The sequence below is a fragment of the Budorcas taxicolor genome, chromosome 1 (assembly GCF_023091745.1).
Source record: "Budorcas taxicolor isolate Tak-1 chromosome 1, Takin1.1, whole genome shotgun sequence".
Lineage (NCBI taxonomy): Eukaryota > Metazoa > Chordata > Mammalia > Artiodactyla > Bovidae > Budorcas > Budorcas taxicolor.
This window is the reverse complement of record NC_068910.1, coordinates 123,364,607-123,383,700: the sequence shown is the minus strand read 5'-3', so window position 1 is coordinate 123,383,700 and position 19,094 is coordinate 123,364,607. Positions and strand designations below refer to the sequence as shown.

The window sequence follows — 19,094 nt, the reverse complement described above, 5'->3', positions numbered from 1 at the left end:
TTTAGTGATGTTGTGATTAGAGTGAAGCATTTCAGTACTTAGTATTTATTCTGAAGTGTGTCTGAAACATAATGAAATTGCTACTTTCTTTTGTGTGGTGCTAATAGATCTAATTATATCTCTACTCAGATTTGTTATTACCTTCTAGTATTGTACCAGGCCTCATTCATTTTATACTTGTAGTATTACTCTTTTGGGGGATCAAAGCACTGAACAAAAATATTACCTAGCCATTAAAAAAGAATGTTTATCAAAATTATTAACTAACATATGATTATTTCAATAGGTAAAGAAAAAATACTTGACAAAATCAATTCCTGATTAAAACTCAGCAATCTAGTAATAAAAGGTAAATTCTTCAACATGACAAAAGGCATTTATACACATGACACATACAGAAAACAAATACCAAAATGACTAACATAAATCCTACCTTATCAAAAATTGCATTACATATAAATGGATTAAACATTCCAATCAAAAGATGTAGACTGACAGAAGGAACTTACAATTATGACCTTACTATATGCTATTTCAAGAGACACAACGTAGAGTCAAAGACATAAACAGGTTGAAAGTAAACGGATGGAAGAAGATGTACTATGCAAACAATAACCATAAAGGGGTGACAGTAGCTTACTAATCTCAGAAAAGATAAGCTCAGGATAAAAAATTGTTACTCAGGACAAGGAAGGGCATTCTATGGTGATAAAAAGGTCAATCCATCAAGAAAACATAACAAGGATGAACATATATATACCCAAAGTAAGTGAAGCACAAACTGACAAAATTAAAGGAGGAAATAGATCATTCAGAAAAAACTTGGTGACTTTAGTACCCCATTTTCGATAATGCATAGAATTGAATAGACCATCAGCAAGAAAAATATTCAGAATCACTGGGCATTAGGAAAAAGCAAATTAAAATTACAGTCAGTAACCACTATCATACTATTAAAATGGCTTAATTAAAAAACTGATCATACCGAGTCTTGGTAGAGATGTGGAGAAACTGGAGCACTCCTATACTGCTGGTGAGAATGAGAAATTGTATAACCACTTTGGAAAATGGTTTTGACAATTTCTTAAAAAGTTAAGCATGTACTTACCGTATGATCCAACCATTCCACTCCTAGACATTTTCCCAAGAGAAAAGAAACCATATATTCGTACAAAGACTTGTACACAAATGTTAATAACAACTTTATTTGTAATAGCCAAAATCTGAAAACAATCCAAATGTCTATTCCAAATGAGAAAAATGAATTAATTGTGGTATGTCCATACAGTGGAATACTACTCAGCAGTAAAAAGGGATACACTATTAATACAACAACGTGAATGAACCTCAGAATAATTATACTGTTTAAAAAAGCATGACCAAAAAGAATACATAGTGTATAATTTAATTGATACCAAATTCTGGAAAACATAAACTAATCTTTTGGCAGAAAGCAGGGCTGAGATTATCTCTGGGATACGGCAAAGAGCATGGGAAGAACTTAGAGGAAGAGATTGCAGATCAGCATGAGGACCCTTTTGCAGCTGACAGACAAATTCATTATCTTGATTGTAATGAATTTACTGGTATCTATATATGTCAAAACTTACTGTAGACTTTAAATATTTATAAGTTTATTGTATGTTGGTTATACCACAGTAAAGCCTTTTTTACAAAGAGCACTGGAGTCGTCAAGGATGTTTAAATCCTTGCAATACAAATGTAAAAGTAGTATCTTTTAAATTTGGCAGTGAGGAAGTGACTTGGGTGAAGGCAGTTCCTCATGAGTAGAGGCTTTTTCCTCTTAGTTGAAGGTAGTTGCTGAGGGTTGTACTCATCCAGTTGGCATTATCAGTTACTATTTATTGAACTCACAGCTTTGTATTTTTATTGTACCAGGATTATTTATATAAATATGGAAATTATACTAAAATGAAATTTTAAAAAATTCTTTTGATTTTCCCTTTTCTGTTGTTGTTCTGTTTCCCCCAGATTTATGTGGTTATTTGGAGGAAGAAGATGAAAGTACCACTGTTCAAAAATTCATAGACCATCTGCTCGATAAAGACGTGGTGGATTCTGGGATATTGGAAGATCTTGGAATGAATGAAAACCAAGACAAGAAGCGGCAGAAGGATCCTCGTCTTACCATGGAGATGAGACATAAGCAGGTGGGAGGGAAAAGCAAAATTAAAATGGATAACAGGAAGCAATCTTGGTGTAACACATTTAATAAGCTTAAATAAAGACTTAGGCTTTATTGTGAAAAAGGGTGCCATCTGTGGTTTGGTTAGAAAGAATAAAAATAAAATATAAGAACTTCAGAAGAAAAATAATGCTCATAAACTGAGGATAGGAAACAATTTAAGAAAACCAAAAAGAGGAATAATTGATTTTGACCAAGAGAGTGGTGAGCTAGGCTTTATTAGTTTGGATGTGGTACTTCCTATTATAAATATGTAGATTGGGTTTTGCTCAAATTTGGTTTTTGAATTGCAGTGTCAAGATATTAATATCACGAATAGTCTGGTGAATGTTATAATGATAATTCTTTTCTAGACAGTGGAAAAATTTACTCATTTTGTGATTATAATTTGAAAGGGAGGACAGAGCTGAATTAAATCTAGTTCATCTGTTTTGAATTAGAAAGGCATATGGGAACTTTCTTTTCTCCAAAGGGAATAGTAGGTTATAGGAAAAAGATTCATCTCAACACTTTGTAGAGGAGCTTCAGGAAGTCAGAATGACCAAGTCTTTTCCACAGGTCCAGAACCAAGACCAGACTAGAATTAATGTCTGTATGTGTGTATGCTGCCTTTTTGTAATACTGAATTTCTGATTACTTTAAACCATAAGTTATGCTAAAGCAGCACTAAGGATGTTAGAGAAACTGGGGTAGAAATATGAACCTGGTTTGGATTTATGATGAAAGATGGGGAAATGGCTCACTAAGAGCCATTAGCTAGAAGTCTTATTACAACTGGAGAATAAGATAAGGGTAAAGTTAAGTGAAACAGGAAGGAAAGGATCCCTCTTTAATTCATTAATTCACAGCTAGTTAAGCCTCTAAAGAATTAATGAATTTGAAAAAAAAATGATTGTGCTTATTCAGAAATGTCTGTGAAGTTCATGATTTTGATTTCCAAATATGATCCAGAATCACTGACAAATTTAAATAAAGGTAGAATTGAATAAAAGGTCATGATGTTTCTGAAGTCAGTAAATCACTGTTCTAGCCTTTACAAAGTAACCTGTCAAAAGTACCCTTATCCTTTATTAAATTATAATTAGCCTACAGACAGAGCCTAAGTAAATACCAGTAATGTACACCTTGGAAGATCTTACGGATAGGAAATCGTTACTAAACAAGAATCCAGAACTTGGCATGCAACCCATTTGATTTCGACTTTTTCATGGTGCAGATAATTCCCAATTGTCTGGGGTTGTCTTTCCTGACTTCATTTAAAACTTTGTATTGGCCATGACCCAGTAAACAAATGAACTTTCCCTCTTTTTCTGATAAACAGTGGGGTTCTGGGCCAGCATGTTTCAAAGTAGTTGTATTCTGAACTTCAAAATGTGTTCTTAGGTTTTGCATATCCCTTTCTACTTGAAAGGCTGCATCTCAACCTTGATGTATTCTCTTGAAGGTAAAAGAAAATCGCTTAAGACGTGAGAAAGAACTGGAGCTCCAGAGAACTGAAAAGACCCTGAAAAAATTGGCCTTCTTAGAGGCTCAGTATCTGGTGCAAGAAGAGAAGAAAAGGAAGGCTCTAGAGGCCAAGAGAGAGGAGGAGGAGATTCAAAGGGAGATGGTAAAGCTGCGGAGGGAGATAATTGAGAGGCGACGCACAGTGGAAGAAGCATGGAAAATGTAAGCCAGCCATGATAAGCAGCGTGAAGTTTTTTTGTTTAAGCAGTCATTTTGGAAGTACTCTAAAGTTCTTTAAAATGTACCAACAATTCAATAACAAGACACAAAAGAGAAATCATCCACTATTCCATCATCTTAACAAGTTAGCTATTTTCATTTTTCCATATTTCCTCCTGGTCTTGGTTCCTTTAGGTACTTAATTGCAACCATAAAATACATTTGTCTTTCTGCTTGTAATTACCACATTGCCTGGACTCCTAAGGTCTGTATTTTACTCCATTGAGTTCCTATACCATAATTTATGTAATGACCTCCACTCTTCATACTGGTAAGCATTTCAGCTAATTTCAGATTTTTCACCAGTACGTAGTTCGGTGAGCATCCTTAAGCACAGAGTGTTTTCATTCTTTTGAATTATGTTCTTAGGTGTGTAATTACTGAGTTAAATGGAGTAGACTTTTATGACTCTTGAAACATTGCCTAATTCATTTCCCAATGGGTTGTACTTATTTACATGATTGCTGGCAGTGGGCTGCACTCAGCATTGGGGAAGGTCATCACTTTCAATATTTTTACACTTCTAATAGGTATCTTGTTGGTTAGTTTGCATCTGTTTGTGTACCTGAATGTTTTTAAGGTTGAAAATGTTTCCTTAGGCACAGTTACTAATTTTGCCTCATTCTGTTGTGAATTGCCTCAGTGTCCCATCTTCAGATAAGCATACAGAGAGTCACCATGGCCTTATTGCCACTGATAAAAAAAATCTGACAAAAGAGGGAAATCAAAATAGTCCTCACAGGATGTAGTACTGTTGTGGGCCTTCAGGCAGAGAATGAGCTTCGTAAGTGAAATTACTAACGTATTTATTCTGAGAAACAGCACTGATGCATAAGCTGCAGAAGCCTAAGGACAACGTGCCCGAAGTGCCTGAATACTCAAACTGAGAGGCCAGGAAGACCTATTAGATAATCCCTTCCACCCCCATCCACCTATGCAGCTTTCCCCTCTGTGTTCCTGATTGCTCTCATCCCACCCAATTTAAGACAGCTCAGCAGTGGACGTGCATTTCATTCTTTCAAGTGCCAGACTCAGGCCTCCTCCGGATGCCCTTCCTTTTAGAAAGCAATCACCAGTGTTTTAGTGAGTTCTTGCTAAGGTCAGCCTTGCTCTTCAGATGGCTCTCAAGCCCTGACAAATCTAGGCTGACCTAAAATAAAGTGTGAAAACAGCATTTGATGGTAGCCAGAAGCTCTGCTCACAGTGGGCACTCCACAGACGTTCACTCACCAGACATTTCTCTTAAAAGTTAAAAGCTTATCCATGGATACAGTGAGACAGGGAACATGCCGTCCTTCTAGGTGGACAAACTGATTTAAACGTTCCAGAAAGCAATTTGGCAATAAACTATAAGAGCCATGAAAAATGTTATTATCACTTGACCTGGAAATTCCAGTCCTAGGAAAACTACCCTAAATAAATAATCAGAAATCCAAATATTTATACACAAAGATAGTGAAAATAACATTATTTATAGTAATAAATATTGGAGAAATTAATAAATACTAGTTGTACAATGAAACAGCACTGACATGTTATCAGTGTGTTTTTCTGGGTAGAAACATGTAAGGCAAACATGCTGACCACTATACTCCGGAAATGTTGCCTGGGTAGAAATACGGGTGTCCTTTATACTTCTCCAATTTTTCACAGTGAGCAGATACTGCTTTCATAACAGATACATATTTTGATGTTATTTTAAAAAATTAGATCCATGGTACTAATATGAGAACTGTATTTCTTTTAATGCCCACTGTGATCTGCCTGTAACTATCTAATATAACACTGTTATGGCGTTAGTAAGTTGGGAAAGTCAGTAAAATGTTATTGTTGGTAGGGCTTTTAAATTTATTTGTAAAGTAGCCTAAATCTGCTCCATTGAATAGTTTCAAAAGTGTCTTCTCTAACAGGTTTATTAATTACGAAGGGAAAAATAGCAACTTTACACTGGAAAAGCTACCTTAACCAAGTGATGGGTCGTATTCTCAGTAATAAGATATAACTTTGTGTGCTCCCATGGGATATATGATAATTAATGAATAAATATCTTAAGATTATTCTGGCATCCCTCTCTCAATTTGAGTTTCCACAGCTGTAAAGTGAAATTCAGAGAGACTAGGCGACTCTCCAAAGTTTTCACAGCTGGTTGTGGCAGAGCCCATGAATCCTGATTCCTGGCAGATGATATCTCTACTACATCACTGATAAAATGTATACCTTATACACTTACACATACCTGTACAGTTTTAATACACTCCAATAAGAAGGCAATGGTTAAGAGCTGGCTTGGATTGGTGAGGCTAAAGGGATTACCTGAATGAGAAAGAAAGGATAGGTGGGTGAGCAAGAGAGAACCAGAAATTTGAGCAACAAAGTTACTAAGAGATTCTTTTTTTTTTTAATTTATTTTTTTAATTTTAAAATCTTTAATTCTTGTTAACTTCCCTGAAGTCCTTTTCCTCTTTGTTATTATGTACTATTTTTTCTCTTTTCAATTATTTTTAAATTAATATAATTCCATTCTCTCCTTATTCAGTAACACCTGATTCTTTTATTATTTTTCTTCCTAGAAACCTTGTGAAAGCCTTATGATAAAAATCTCACTTATTTCTTACCTGAGGGTCCTGTTTTATCTCCTCTTGTGAGAAGAGAGAGAACTCATGTCTATATCAGAGGATATCTAATGGTTGTTATCTCTCAAATTTTGACCAGTATTATTCAATGTTAAACTCAATGAATACACTTTACTAAAATTTCTAAAAGGTTTTCTACTTTGCAGAATACATTATAACAATGTTATTTCATTTAACTGTATTTTATAAAAGAATGAACTAACTCAGAAAACTCACTCTGTAATTTTAGGCCCAGATCTAAAATTCTCTACCTTCTGATGGAAAATTCAGTGTTCATTCCACTGTGATAGATTCTAATCAAGTCTGTTGTTCATACATGTAGTTTTTAATTGTTATTAATAGAGAGAAGAAGAAGCAAGAAAATTCTCCAAAAATTCCAGAGAAAGGCATGTTTCAAAGTGTTCATATTCTTCTGGATGAAGAAAAAATGGCAAAAGAAAGAAAGAAGAAGCTGAAAGAGTTATTAATTCAAACTTTCAAGGAAAATCACCAGGTAGGAATTGTAACATCTCTTTATTCGGCATTCTGCAGTGTAAATGACAAAGGGCTCCATCAGAGATGTGACAGTGTAACACTGAGCCCAACGGAGCCTTGTTATAAATACCAGACATGCCCACACCATTTGCTCTGTGCTACCCAGCTGACTCAGTACATAAGGGAGCATTTCGATCTCTTATTCAGGAGCTATTCTCACATACTCTGTGTAATCCTGAGATGTTGGGGGTATGCATGAATTTGGGGTGTCTTTCTAAATTACCCTTTTTGGTGCAGTGTGTAAGTACTAATGTAGATCTCTGGCAGTTTGCAAGCGTAGCTTCCACTTTGACAGTCTTAACTTTTATTCAGAAGAATTATTCAGAAGGTTACTTGCCTTTTTGTAGCTCAAATCCTGAACAGTAATATATGGGTGCTTCTACTTTTAATGGCATGCGTTTTATTTTGCTCTTCTATCACTTTCTTTAGTTCCACTTTTTGTAAAATTAACTGGCCAATTTTTTATTGACTACTGCACATCCTCCCCCAGGCTATTTAGACAGAAATATTTTTCAGTGAAGTAGGATCAAAGGCAATATAAATTTGGGGCTTACAATGTTTCAGGTAAAAGGAATTCCTTGGAACATTTTTAAATGAGGTCTGATGAGAAAAGACAAATACCCATGTTTTATGTCTCCAACAACAGCCACCCCATGGCCTTGGGCATTGCTGAAATTCAGTGAAAGTTAATGGAATGAATGTCCAAATGAATGGATTTAATAAGTGAAAAGAATGTCAGGAAGAGATTGCGGGAGCTTGATAAATGTTGTTTAGTCGCTAAGTCATGTCCGACTCTCAGCGACCTTGTTGGCTGTAGCCCACCAGGCTCCTCTGGCCATGGATTGCCCAGGCAAGAATACTGGATTGGGTTGCCATTTCCTTCTCCAGGGGATATTCTCTATCCAGGGATTGAACCTGCGTCTCCTGCTTAACAGGCAGATTCTTTACTACTAAGCCACCTGGAAGTCCTAGGATAGACTAAAATGGCCCCAGAAATCAATAACAGGCATTTGGATATGACATGGATAACTAAGATATGAGGGGGAAAATAAAGTAGTCAAAGCAATTCTTTAAGAAATAAAGAGCTAGACATGTTTGATGGCAGCCTTTTAGACTGTCAGGCAAGAAGTCATAACTATTCAAATGTAGAACAACAAAGAGTTTGGCCAGAGTTTTGGCTTTAGGAATAGGCAGAGAAAAGCGCAGTAGGGGGAGATATTAAGTGTTGGGATTAACATTTTGGGAAAGATTGGCCAAGCCTGTTCGATGCTGTGTCCTCCATGAGATGAATGGAGTTAATGTGTCCTCCTGCAGTAACAGTTCAAATTTCTGAAAGCAAATTGGGAAGGAACTAAGTGTAGAGGGGGCTCTTTTAAGAGGACATCAGGGCAAAGGGCCATGCTTTGTTCCAGCCAGTGAGAGATGGATAACGTGTGTGTTTTCCATAAGATTATTTTTAATTTCATCCAAGTCCAACTATGCAAGGAGTGATACAGTCATCCATTGGTATTCACAGGGCAGTTGGTCCAGGATCCCAAGTATATACCAAAATCTGTAGATGCTCTAATCCCTTACACAAAATAGTGTGGTATTAGCATATAGCCTATTCACATACTTCTGTGTGCTTTAGATCATCTCTGGATTACTTAGAACACCTGTGTAAAAAATAAACAGAAACCTGAATTAGGTAGAGTCCAGGAGACCAGCAGAGGGAGCTTTCATGCCCTGTGACAATAGCAGAGCCCAAAGAAGATAAAACTATTTCCTGGCAAGAACTGAGCCAATGAAAAGCCATGAACTCTGCTTACTACTGGGGTTTGATCTCTGAGTCATAAAGATCCCCTGGAGAAGAGAACAGCCACCCATTCCAGTATTCTTGCTTGAGAAATCCCATGAACAGAGGAGCCTGGTGGGCTACAGTCCATGGGGTCGTACCGAGTCAGACATGGCTGAACGACTAACACTTTCACCTTGACTGCTTACTGCAGCCCTCCCAACATAATCTTCCCCTCTGTAAGAGTTCTTCTTCCCTTGCTATGAAAGAACTTGAGCATGGCTCACCATGGGTACAGATCCCGACTTACAGATGTCTACTGATTCCAGATAAACCCAGAGTTTGCTGGAATAATACTCGGCAGTCTATTTGTTCCACGTCAACACCTAATACAGTATAAATGCTATGTAAATAGTTGTAAATACAATGTAACTGCTATGTAAATAGTTTCCAGCATGGCAAATCAAGTTTTGCTTTTTGAAACTTTCTGGAATTTTTTTTTCCCCAATATTTTCTATCCACAGTTGGTTGAATCCACAGCTGTATTGCTTGGAGATACAGAGGGTTAACTGTATATGTTTCCTAAAGAAGTGCTAGGTATGAATTCTAGATACATATAAAGAGTTTTACAAAATTAGTGGCCTACGGAAACAAATTACTCAACTTTTAAAGGGTCAGATGGTATATTTAAAAATGAGACAATAAATGATCTATACTTTGCCACAGACTCTGCTTGATTTGAACACAAATTTTTGAGTCTTCATTTTGAAATAATTTTAGACATGCAGAAAAATTGCAAAAAAAAATAGTACATGGAGTTCCTGAATACCCTTCACCCAGCTTTCCTCAATGTTAACATCTTATGTAACCATAGTACAATTACCAAAACTAGGAAATTAACATTGGTAAAATGCCAGTAAGTACAATCAGCAAGACTTATTAGAATGTCACCTATTTTCCCACCAATGTCCTTTTTCCGCTTTAGGACTTCATTTGTAATTTCATGTTAAAGTTGCTTGCTGTATCTCCTTAGTCTCCTCCTGTTTGTGGTCATTCTCCAGACTTCCCTTCTCTTTTATGACTGACATTTTTGAAGAGTACTGGTCAGGTATTTTGTAGAATGCCTCTCAATTTGAGGTTTTCCGAAGCTCTTCTTAGATTGAGATTATGCATTATTGGTGATAAGGCAATAAGAAATGATCCTGATCCGCTCTCAGTATAATATCAGTTCAGTTCAGTTCAGTTCAGTCGCTCAGTTGTATCTGACTCTTTGCAACCCCATGAACCGCAGCACGCCAGGCCTCCCTGTCCATCACCAACTCCTGGAGTTCACTCAAACTTATGTTCATTGAGTCGGTGATGCCACCCAACCATCTCATCCTCCATCATCCCCTTCTTCTCCTACCCTCAATCTTTCCCAGCATCAGGGTCTTTTCAAATAAGTCAGCTCTTCACATCAGGTGGCCAAAGTATTGCAGTTTCAGCTTCAGCATCAGTCTTTCCTATGAACACCCAGGACTGATCTCCTTTAGGATGGACTGGTTGGATCTCCTTGCAGTCCAAGGGACTCTCAAGAGTCTTCTCCAACACCACAGTTCAAAAGCATCAATTCTTCAGAGTTCAGCTTTCTTTATAGTCAAACTCTCACATCCATACATGACCATAGGAAAAACCATAGCCTTGACTAGACGGACATTTGTTGGCAAAGTAATGTCTCTGCTTTTTAATATGCTGTCTAGGTTGGTCATAACTTTTCTTCCAAGGAGTAAGTGTCTCTTAATTTCATGGTTGCAGTCACCATCTGCAGTGATTTTGGAGCCCCTCAAAATAAAGTCAGCCAGTTTCCACTGTTTCCCTATCTATTTACCATGAAGTGATGGGACCGGATGCCATGATGTTCATTTTCTGAATGTTGAGCTTCAAGCCAACTTTTTCTCCTCTTTCACTTTCATCAAGAGGCTCTTTAGTTCTTCTTCACTTTCTGCCATAATGGTGGTGTCGTCTGCATATATGAGGTTATTGATATTTCTCCTGGCAATCTTGATTCCAGCTTGTGCCTCTTCCAGCCTAGCGTTTCTCATGATGTACTCTGCATATAAGTTAAATAAGCAGGGTGGCAATATACAGCTTGACATACTCCTTTTCCTATTTGGAACCAGTCTGTTGTTCCATGTCTAGTTCTAACTGTTGCTTCCTGACCTGCATATAGGTTTCTCAAGAGGCAGGTCAGGTGGTCTTGTATTCCCATCTCTTTCAGAATTTTCCACAGTTTATTGTGATGCAGTCACATGCAGTCAAAGGCTTTGGCATAGTCAATAAAGCAGAAATAGATGTTTTTCTGGAACTCTCTTGGGGTACGTAATCTTTGTTTTTGTTTTTGGCTGTGCCATGTGGCTTGTGGGATCTTAGTTCTTCAGTGTGGGATTGAACCCAGGCCCTCAGCAGTGAGAGCATCTAGTCCTAACTCCTGGACTGCCAGGGAACTCCACATAATGTTAATATGTCTTATTACTGTTGATGTTAACCTCAGTCACTTAAGATTGTGTCTGCTGGGTTTCTCCACTATAAAGTTACCATGTTTTCCTTTGTAATTCATATCTTAGAGGAAATATTGTGAAACTATGCAAGTATTCTGTTTATCCTTAAACTTTCACTTACTGATTTTAGCATTCATTGTAACTTCCCTGTAACAATAATTTATGTGGTAGTTGTCTAAGGATGATTTTGTATTTCCCTCATCTTTTCTCCATTCATTTAGATTCTTCTAGAAGGGAAAACTGTCCCTTCTTCTGCATTTATTTACTCATTTTTTCAGTTACCTGTCTGTATCAGTATGGACTTGAGGATATTTACTTGATCCTTTGGATTATATTCTAATATTATTATTTACTTTGTTTTCCAAATTGTTCTAATCTTGGCCATGGGAACTCATTCTGGTTGATTCCTTTGCCCTTTCAAAATCCTTTCTTTCTGGCACCATAGGATATTCCAAGGTCATGTTATACTTTCCCTGCCCTAACTCTGGAACCAACCACTTCTACTTGGAACCCTACTTCCATTTGTTGGAGAATATTTAGAAACCGAGATCTGGTTACTAGCTGTGCTTACTGCATGTTTTCTGGACCCTCTTGGCAGACAGATCTGGGAAATTGATGTACATATACTAACCTACATATACACACACTTTATATTTTTTTCTGTGTCTGTCTGTGTGTATGCACATTAAAATCCACTAGTTCATACTGAAACACCCAGTTCTGGTACAAAACACACAGGACATGCTCTTCTTCCCTTCATTTTTTGTAACTTTTTCCGTATCTATCTGTCTGTATATTAAAATAATTGTAATAACTTCAACCCTAATCCAGCATCATAGGTTTCAGTGTAGCCTTCCCCCTTGCTTATTTATGCCTGGAAATTATTATCTAAAATATATTTATTTAGCCCTTGTTGTTGTCGTTCAGTCACTGAGTCGTGTCTGCCTCTTTAAAACCCATGGACTGCAGCATGTCAGATTTTCGTGTCCTTCACTAACTCTCAGAGTTTATTCAAACTCATGTCCATTGAGTCAGGGATGCCATCCAACCATCTCATCGTCCGTCGCCCTCTTCCCCTCCTGCCCTCAATTTTTCTCAGCATCAGGGTCTTTTCCAGTGAGTTGGCTCTTCACGTCAGATGGTCAAAGTATTGGAGCTTAGCTTTAGCAGCAGTCCTTCCAATGAATATTTGGGGTTGATTTCCTTTAGGATTGACTGGTTTGATTTCTGTGCAATCCAAGGGACTCTCAGGAGTCTTCTCCAGTACAGTTCAAAAGCATCAATTATTTTAAACTGTTTTATTTGTAAATTGTTTTATTTTAAATTATTTGAACTATTTTAGTCCTAGTATACTATAAAAGTAGTTTTAGAATTGGTAACCTCTACTTCTGTGGAAACAAATTTACTGGCTACTGTGTATATGTATTCAGCTATTTTTGTTTTCAGCCTTATTCAGCCAAAATTGTTTTCCAAAGTTACCTAGGTTGGTTCTTTTCTTCCCCTTCCCCTTTCATATGATTATGTTATTCATGTGCTTTATTGTCAGTGAACCTCTTAATTTCGATTGTTCCAGTGGATGTAGGTAAAACTGAGACATGGGGGAAAACCCACTGACCAGACTCTTCAGGCTTTTACATAGACTTGACTGGAAACAGAACGGCCCCTGGTAAGCGCTGGCAGAGTTAGCAGGTCCTCTGGGCTCATTATGTTGGTCCCAATCCATGTTCATAGCCTGGCTCTGAGGGAGCCTAAAGCTGCCCTTGGCTAATGAAACTTGGATACTCAGCAGCCTAAATATGACCACAATATAAAAAGGGGGAAAATGCCTACCTGGCTTGCAGCGAGCAGAGAGATAGCAGGAAGCTCTTGTCAGCACCCTCCGAACGGTTCACTAGCACAAACTCAACAGCAAGCTGAATAACTTGCAGGAAGACTTCAAAGAATCTGTTTCTCAGGGTTGCTCTAGTTCAGGCTCTTCTAACTCCTATATTCTGTGTATTTTGACTCTGGCTTCTGTTTGTCAGACAATTTCTTAACATCACATTTGGGCCATATTATTTAATAGGAGACTCTGAGAGAAACAGAGCAGGCTGTCTTACCAATACACAAGCTCAGGTGTAGCACTGTTCATACCTCTTTCCCACCCATTTTAGTACCAGGTCTTTTTATGTTGTCAAAACACTTATTTTTATATAGAAACTTTGCACTTCTACCCTACCCTACTTTCTCTTTGATCTTACAGTGAAATCTCTTGGGAAGATTCAGCAATCCATGTGTCATTGCTAATTAGCAGAAACAACAAGGGATTAACTATGAAATTCTTATACTGTTTAGCAAGTGCCCTTCCTAATTCTCACCCTGTTCTGAAATGCATTTTATGTTTTCTTCAGATAAGCAAATCTGTGATCCTTCCTGCATGTAAAAGTTGAAGAAAACAAAGAAGGATGGGGTGACACTCACTAAATCTTAAAACTAGGGGCGAGGGTTTTGGTTTGTTTATTTAAGTAACTCTGTTAGAGGATAAGATAATAAAGACCTAAAGGAGGCATCATCGATGTTATGGTTGTGACATGAGTTCAGTTCAGTTCAGTTCAGCCGCTCGTGTCCAGCTCTTTGTGACCCCATGGGCTGCAGCACGCCAGGCCTCCCTGTCCATCACCAACTCCCGGAGTTCACTCAAACTCATGTCCATCGAGTCAGTGATGCCATCCAGCCATCTCATCCTCTGTCGTCCCCTTCTCCTCCTGCCTTCAGTCTTTCCCATCGTCAGGGTCTTTTCTAATTAGTCAGCTCTTCACATCAGGTGGCCAGAGTATTGCAGTTTCAGCTTCAACATCAGTCCTTCCAATGAACACCCAGGACTGATCTCCTTTAGGATGGACTGGTTGGATCTCCTTGCAGTCCAAGGGACTCTCAAGAGTCTTCTCCAACACCACAGTTCAAAAACATCAATTCTTTGGAGTTCAGCTTTCTTTATAGTCCAACTCTCACATCCATACATGACCACTGGAAAAACCATAGTGTTGACTAGATGGACCTTTGTTGGCAAAGTAATGTCTCTGCTTTTTAATATGCTGTCTAGGTTGGTCATAACTTTCCTTCCAAGGAGCAAGCATCTTTTAATTTCATGGCTGCAGTCACCGTCTGCAGTGATTTTGGAGCCCAAAAAGATAAAAGTCTGTCACTGTTTCCCCATCTATTTGCCATGAAGTGATGGGGCAAGATGTGATGTTCTTAGTTTTCTGAATGTTGAGTTTTAAGGCAACATTTTTACTTTCCTCTTTCACTTTCATCAAGAGGCTCTTTAATTATTCTTTGCTTTCTGCCATAAGGGTGGTGTCATCTGCATATCTGAGGTTATTGATATTTCTCCCGGCAATCTTGATTCCAGCTTGTGCTTCGTCCAGTCCAGCATTTCTCATGATATACTCTGCACATAAGTTAAATGCTTTTTTGCCTGCTTAGGGAGACAAGATACAGCCTGATGTACTCCTTTCCTGATTTAGAACCAGTCTTTTGTTCTATGTCCAGTTCTAATTGTTGCTTCTTGACCTGCATACAGATTTCTCAGGAGGCAGGTCAGGTGGTCTGATATTCCCATCTCTTTCAGAATTTTCCACAGTCTGTAGTGATCGACACAGTCAAAGGTGTAGTCAATACAACAGAAGTAGATGTTTTTCTGGAACTCTCTTGCTTTTTCTATGATCCAGTGGATGTTGGCAATTTGATCTCTGGTTCCTCTGCCCTTTCTAAATCCAGCTTGAACATCTGAAAGTTCACGGTCCATGTACTGTTGAAGCCTGGCTTGGAGAATTTTGAGCATACTAGTGTGATACGAGTGCAATTGTGTGATAGTTTGACCTTTCTTTGGGACTAGAATAAAAATTGACCTTTTCCAGTCCTGTGGCCACTGCTGAGTTTTCCAAATTTGCTGGCATATTGAGTGCAGCACTTTCACAGCATCATCTTTTAGGATTTGAAATTGCTCAACTGGAATTCCATCACCTCCACTAGCTTTGTTCCTAGTGATGCTTCCTAAGGCCCACTTGACTTCGCATTCCAGGATGCCTGGCTCTAGGTGGGTGATCTGGTTCTAGGTGGCGTGATAATCACGCCATCGTGATTATCTGGGTCGTGAAGATCTTTTTTGTATAGTTCTTCTGTGTATTCTTGCCACCTCTTCTTAATATCTTCTGCTTCTGTCAGGTCCATACCATTTCTGTCCTTTATTGTTCCCATCTTTGCATGAAATGTCCCCTTGGTATCACTTAAATTTCTTGAAGAGATCTCTAGTCTTTCCCATTGCAATGTTTTCCTCTGTTTCTTTGCATTGATCACTGAGAAAGGCTTTCTTATCTCTCCTTGCTATTCTTTGGAATTCTCCATTAAAATGGGCATAACTTTTCTTTTCTTTTTTGCCTTTCACTTCTCTTTTCACAGCTATTTGTAAGTCCTCCTCAGACAACCATTTTTGCCTTTTTGCACTTCTTTTTCTTGGGTATGGTCTTGATCACTGCCTCCTGTACAATGTAGGTAAGAACCTCATTTATACATCATGATTCCTTCCCAGAGATCTTATTTTTGCAGGACTGCCTACGTAACACTGAAACACCACCATTTCTGAGCTGAAACATAGCAATTGCTTTTCTCCTCTCAATAATGTTGTCTTATGTTTGGAGAAGGAAATGAAAGAAAAGCCTTTTTACATATAAAACTGCAAAGTAAGAGAATTGTTGGGCACACACATGAAGAATATTGGAATTCATGTAACTTTTCTCTGTTATTACCAAGGATAGCATGTGGTGTGCATTTTAGGACATCTTTGAAGCATTATTATGTGTTACTTTATATAGGCACTCAGTGGAAAATTTCTAAATAAAATTTTGTTGGTATTAGTAAAGAGGCTATGTGTTTAGTTGTTACTGTACTCTTCTTTACTCTCACCTCTCACAGAAGGGACAGGGAGAGAGAGCCAATTTACCAAAACATTGCAATGGTGTTTTGCTTTTCGAAATGCCCTTTTGATCCAAGAGGTTCCAATTCAGAAGCATGTGATTTTTTTTTTTAATCTTTTAAAAAGTGCTGATTAGATTCTGCTTTTAAAAAAGTTAAGAGTCTTTGGCATAAATGAAGCCCATCCTCTAAATTATACAGAGTAGAATATCTTTTTCCCCTGAACACTAGACATTTCAGGTGAGTATTTATGAGGATCTTAAGAGCCATATGGGTGAGGACAAATGACTTCACATCATTGTCTTCTGTCAGACAACACGAGGTGGATCCAGCATTTGTCTAATATATTCTGAGGTAAACCGTACTTTTGGTTGTACTTGCCAGGGGTTGGGGGTGGGGGGATTCAGTGATGCTAGGGTGGGGAGAATGGGCAGGGAGTAGAGACTGGTAGAAGAGGGAAGAAGGTTTAGAAGGGCATGAAAGAGAAGATGATGGGGGGTGGTAGCTCAGCCTTCTCTAAAGACATGAGGTTATGAAAATTGGTCCAGGCTTTGTTGGGAAAGGAGCCCTAGCCTAGTGAAGAGTCAGCTTATGGACTGTACTATGTCATTCGTTAAAAGATCCCAAACTGTTTTATTGGTTAAAAATGTAATATGATGAGACTAAGCAAGTGCTTCCTGAAATTCTGCTACTTCTGCAGTGAAACTGAATTAGATAATTGCAGCAATATTATTGATTTAAACTTGTTAGAAGAATTAAGAAGAATTTACAAAATGTCCTTGTGTTAGTAATACATATTGATGCATTTGTGGGTGAAATGATACAATGTCTGATGTCTGGAATTTATTTTTAAATTCCAGAAGAAGCTGACTGAGGGGGTTTATTCTTGTTTTCTGCTTTTGGATGTTTGTCAAATTTCTGTCATAAAGTGGGTTTTTTTCTTCTTTTGAAGTTTAAAAGTGAAGGGGAAAAAATTAAACACAGAAGTAAAATGACATCACAGCTTTCAGTCCATAACAAAAGTACCTTTTGTCTGTAGCCAGTGTGAGCATTTCACATAGCACTGGTTGTCAAAGTTTAGGCTTTCCCATGAAACCCAACAGCAAATCCAGGTCTTAGCACTGAGTGCTGAAAACTGATCTTTTTTTCATTGATGTATTTATGTAGTTAAAAGAGTGTATGTGTTCAGGGGTCGGGGGGGCACAATGATTTTCTCAAATCAGGAGTAAGATGGGATATAGGGGACAGTTTTTCAGTGCTGTATCATCAAGATTCAACAACACATTAAAAGGATCATATACCTTTTAATGATCAAGTGGGGTTTATCCCAGGGATTCAAGGTTTCTTCAGCATATGCAGATCAATCATTGTGATACACCATATGAATAAATTGAAAGATCCTCCTCTCCACCTTTCAGGCACTTTTTAGTGTCTGTGGGGTCCTCTGCCTCAAGATAGTGGTCCTCCAAAAGGAAAAGAGATACGGAGGATTGCTTTCTTGTATAGTGTTAGGATGTCTGTTTCTTTGGGCCTGGCAGCAGCCAAGAGTCAGCTGAGCTGTTTATTTCTAACCTTCGGTCCTTGGTTGGCTCCCCTAGACCACTAGTTGCACCACAGTTAGTTCCATTCGGCAAAAATAAATTGTAAACTTGTTGACATTTTTGTCCTCTTTACAATTCATTGTTTATTTTTCCATGACTGAGAATTTTGATGCAATTATCACTGAGCTTTCTGACAAAAGGGAAATAGCAGAGGAATTCTGATGAGTTACCCACTTCATTAATCAGAACAAGCATCTCTAGTGAAAGGGTTAGAATTACAATGAAGATTAGATAGCAAATTGCTGTTCCACCTAACATCAATCATTCCCAGTGACAGCGGTGTGATTACACTTCAGGGAAGAGCTTTTCTTGCCAACAAAAGGAGGGCAACTCCAGTGCAGGTAATAAATTTAGCAGAGTGAGCTGTCATTTCTTCTCTTGAGTGGAATCCTTAATGACTGAATGATGTTTTGTAGAAGATTTTGAAAGAAGAAAAGCATTTCACTTGAAACATTCTAAATTTCACTTTGTAGTTGTTGTTCAGTCACTCAGTCATGTCCACCTCTTTGCAACCCCATGGACTGCAGCATGCCAGTCCTTCACTATCTATCTGTCCTTCACTTTCCCTGTCCTTCACTATCTCCCGGAGTGTGCTCAAACTCATGTCCATTGAGTAAGTGATGCCATCCAACCATCTCATCCTCTATTGCCCACTTCTCCTCCTGCCCTGAGTCTTTTCTAAGATCAGGGTCTTTTCCAGTGAGTCAGCTCTTGGCATCAGGTGGCCAAAGTATTGGAGCTTCAGCACTAGCCCTTCCAATGAATATTCAGGGTTGACCACCTGTAGGAGTGACTGGTTTGATCTCCTTGCTGACCACAGGACTCTCAAGAGTCTTCTCCAACACCACAGTTCAAAAGCATCAGTTCTTCGGCACTCAGCCTTCTTTACAGTCCAACTCTCACATCCATACATGACTACCGGAAAAACCATAGCTTTGACTAGATGGACCTTTGTGAAATAGTTATTTCTTTGCTTTTTAATACACTGTCTAGATTTGCTTTTCTTCCAGGGAGCAAGTATCTGTTAATTTCATGGCTGCAGTCTCTGGCCACAGTGAGTTTTGTGCCCGAGAAAATAAAATCTGCCATTGTTTTCACTTTTTCCCCATATGTTTGCCATGAAGTAATGGG

General features: G+C 38.2%; 1 protein-coding gene across 1 annotated transcript in view; it reads left to right on the top strand.

Annotated features, from left to right (window-relative positions):
• The window catches only part of CCDC191 (coiled-coil domain containing 191), a 95,072-nt gene that overhangs the window by 13,945 nt on the left and 62,033 nt on the right, over positions 1-19,094 (top strand). Inside the window, exons 5-7 of the mRNA XM_052647418.1 lie at positions 1,993-2,171; positions 3,651-3,874; positions 6,907-7,057. Of these exons, the coding sequence (XP_052503378.1) occupies positions 1,993-2,171; positions 3,651-3,874; positions 6,907-7,057 (554 nt within the window). The remainder of the gene's footprint in view (positions 1-1,992; positions 2,172-3,650; positions 3,875-6,906; positions 7,058-19,094) is intronic.